This window comes from Cucurbita pepo, chromosome LG05 (genome assembly GCF_002806865.2).
Source record: "Cucurbita pepo subsp. pepo cultivar mu-cu-16 chromosome LG05, ASM280686v2, whole genome shotgun sequence".
In the NCBI taxonomy this organism is placed as follows: Eukaryota; Viridiplantae; Streptophyta; class Magnoliopsida; order Cucurbitales; family Cucurbitaceae; genus Cucurbita; species Cucurbita pepo.
In genome coordinates, this window is record NC_036642.1 from 8,034,334 (window position 1) to 8,038,029 (window position 3,696).

The following is a 3,696-nucleotide window of genomic DNA, read 5'->3' on the forward strand; positions in this document are numbered from 1 at the left end:
TACTCAATTTGAAGAGGTTCCCTGACTACTTAGTCCCGTAATACATTTTGAGGCGATTCATACACACAGAAAACATAATAATAAAGTAATACAACATGAAAGCAAGTAAAAAAATTTTTTGGCATGACATAAACATACAGCCACAGCCAACTCCCTCTGGACAAGTATGACCGTGACACCAAGCACGGGAATACCATAATATATATAACCTAAGACTACCATAACAACATAACCTCAACTCACTCACCAGATTCACTGGCTCACAATCCTTTCATTTCACTGTATCCATAACAGATTTTCTCAAGGAAAAACATGTCAAATCATAACTCATATATCTTAAAACTAACTGATATGTTACTCCTTTGTTCTCTGACTGCATTTTAACAGATGCTTGAGGAAAAGGCAATTATTTGATAATTATCGATCTGTGGTCTATAAAACTCGATTCAACGATTCAACGATTGAATCAACGATGACCTCTCAGTTTTCGTCGACCGTGGAGGCCTTCCAGTTAATGTTGTTCCAACTTGAAAAGGAAATACTTTGATAGACGAGGTAAACAACAAAGGCAACATATGCAGCAATGAAGACAAACACGAAAATGGCTATAAGCAGTCCATTCACTTCTGATGAGATGAAACTCACCAAAAGATACCCATTAATGGCCATCACCAACACTGCCACCAGCCATGAGAACATCTGAAAAGGGGCATAAAAACAATGTGAGTTCTTCAACTACAATTTTTGGTTTACAAAATATTTATTTCCAGACCAAAATTACAAGCTATGGAGGTTTTGAAATGATCTTAGGCCTAAAACACTAACAACAGCAAAGGAAATGTGAGGCCACGTTGTTGGGGACACAATCCCACATTGGTTAGGGAGAAGAACAAAACACCCTTACTAAGGGTGTGGAAACCTTTCCCTACCAAAGGTGTTTTAAATCCTTGAGGGGAAGCCTGAAAGGGAAAGCCAGAGAGAACAATATCGGCTAATGGTGGGCTTGGACGGTTACAAATGATATCAGAGCCAGACACTGGGCGATGTGCCAGCGAGGAGGCTGTTCCCCGAAAGGGGGTACACACGAGGCGGTATGCCAGTAAGTACGCTGGGCCCTGAAGGGGGGTGAATTTGGTGGTGGTCCCACATCGATTTGAGAAAGGAATGAGTGCCAGTGAGGACGCCGGGCCCCGAAGGAGGTGGATTGTGAGAACCCACATTGGTTGGGGACACAATCCTACATTACATTGGTTGGGGAGAAGAACGAAGGAGGTGGATTGTGAGAACCCACATTGGTTGGGGACACAATCCTACATTACATTGGTTGGGGAGAAGAACGAAGCACTTTTTATAAGGGTGTGGAAACCTTTCCCTAGCAGACGCATTTTAAAGCTTTGAGGGGAAGCCCGAAAGAGGACAATATCGGCTAGCGGGGGACTTGGACTGTTACAGGAAATATCTTAACCAATCGAGCTACTTTTTGGATTTAAGGTTTGATTTAACGAGAGCAAGGCTATCATCAATGATCCTAAAACATGAACAATATGCACGTGTCTAGTGAACATGGTACACATACCTTTAAAACGGGGCCAATTCTGAAAGTGCCCATTAGATGTTCCTTAGAAGCCAAACAGAGAAGAGGAATCAGAGCAAAGGGGATCTGAATTGACTGGAGGACATTGAGCCATTCGTTAAGAATATCGACCATCCCGTCGGAGGTTTCGAACACGAGAGCAACAATTATAGTCGGCACAATCGCAAAGCTCCGAGTTATCAAAGCTCTAAGCCATTTTTTCAACTTCAAGTTAAGGAAGCCTCCCATTATAAACTGTCCTGCATATGTACCAGTAATGGTGCTACTTTGGCCAGCAGCTAACAAACCAATAGCCCAGATATACAGAATAGGGAGAAGTCCTCCACCATATTTATCTTGAAGATATTCGCCTGCGTTTATGAGACCGATGCTATTCGCCATGTCTGTGCCATAGAAAGCTTTAGCAAACACAGTTGTAACAAACAAGTTGATGATGAAGGAAACAAAAAGTGCAAGAGTGGACTCAATGGAGTAGTATCTGAGAGCTTCTCGGACCCGCCCCTTCTTCGTCGAATCAACGTCTCGAGATTGCACAAGAGCTGAGTGCAGAAACACATTGTGTGGCATAATGACACAGCCCACAACTGCAACAGCTTGTTTAATTGTCTTGGAGCTAAGTTTGGGAATCAAAATACCTGTAAACAAGTAGCAAGAACAATAATGATACATATCAAGCATCAAAAAACCCCCCNGTTTGGGAATCAAAATACCTGTAAACAAGTAGCAAGAACAATGATGACATATATCAAGCATCAAAAAACCCCCAAAAAAGGTCCTCAGGACTCACCCAATAGAAGCTCTTTCCCATTTGGTTTCGTTTCACCAAACATCCAAGCAAATGCGATAGCCATAGTAGCAATAAGAACAGCAAAAACAGCCTCCAATTTCCTCACACCATAATTCTCAAGAAACAGGAAGATAAAACTGGCAAGAATCAACACAAACACTATCAACTAGGGAAAAAACAGATAATCATAGATAACNAATTCTCAAGAAACAGGAAGATAAAACTGGCAAGAATCAACATAAACACTATCAACTAGGGAAAAAACAGATAATCATAGATATCAAACTCAATTTGAGAACTGGGTTTGAATCAAAATTACCAATCTAAAGCAGTGATGATGACTCCAGCCCAAAGAGGCAAAGCTCCATTACTCAGAATCTTAATAGCAATAGCACTCCCTATAACTTCCTGTATATCCGCACCAATAAGGGCCAATTCCGCCATAACCCACAGCACAATTCTTGCCCAAGTTGGGTACTCTTCTCTACACAGCTCGGCCAAGTGCTTACCAGTGGCAACGCCAAGCCTGGCAGAAAGCAACTGAATCAAAAGCCCCATGGCCGTAGCCCAAAACAGAAGCCACAATAAAGAATACCCTCCAATCGCACCTGCCTGAAGATTGGACTCCAAATTCCCAGGGTCTAAAAACGCTATGCTCATCAAAAACCCCGGCCCAGTGAACAGCCAGAGCTTCCTCCATGAAAACGGAAGCATACCCACATCGGAATCGGACTCCACTTCATCGATCCCAATTACCACAACCTTCTCCGTTAAGTCATAAGCAGTTTCTTCCTCTTCCTCCTCTAACAACCGCTGCTGCGGATGATCATCAGGATGCATGATTGTCCAATAAAACGAAATGGGTGTCGGAAAACCCCTAGTATAGAGTGGATTACAGAGCTTTGGCTACGAGGGGAAAACGAAAAATCAGAGATATGCCCACAAATCGTGCTCTGAACCTTTATCCTCAATCGAAGCGAGGTAGAAAAAGAAAAAAACCGTCAATGGTCATCGCTACGTTGCTGTTTTTTTTTTTTTTTTTTTTTTTCACTTTTCCTTTTCAGAATGGTAGAGAATTTGGAGGGTATCGTACAAATTTGAGAACATCAAGTATGAAAAGAATAAGAACCCAGGTCGATGTTCATTCACCTTGACTGAACCACAGAAACGGGGCTGGAAATCAAACTCACGGCCTCCAAGATTTGGGTCCTGAATAGGGATCCGTGAGGGGAGTGGGATTATGGGGTGAGAATGAGGTAAGATGCCAGCGTGGAGATAAAGCGAAAAGGACGTGGAGATGGGAGGAATGGAAATG

General features: G+C 42.5%; 1 protein-coding gene across 1 annotated transcript; it reads right to left on the reverse strand.

The window, feature by feature from the left end:
• On the reverse strand, positions 1-3,696 carry LOC111795432 (metal transporter Nramp3-like). Its single transcript, XM_023677861.1, has 4 exons — positions 2,701-3,696; positions 2,382-2,518; positions 1,577-2,229; positions 1-699 (listed from the first exon to the last, which is right to left on the reverse strand). Exons 1-4 carry the CDS (start codon positions 3,219-3,221, stop codon positions 481-483), a joined length of 1,530 nt encoding a protein of 509 aa, XP_023533629.1. The 5' UTR covers positions 3,222-3,696; the 3' UTR covers positions 1-480.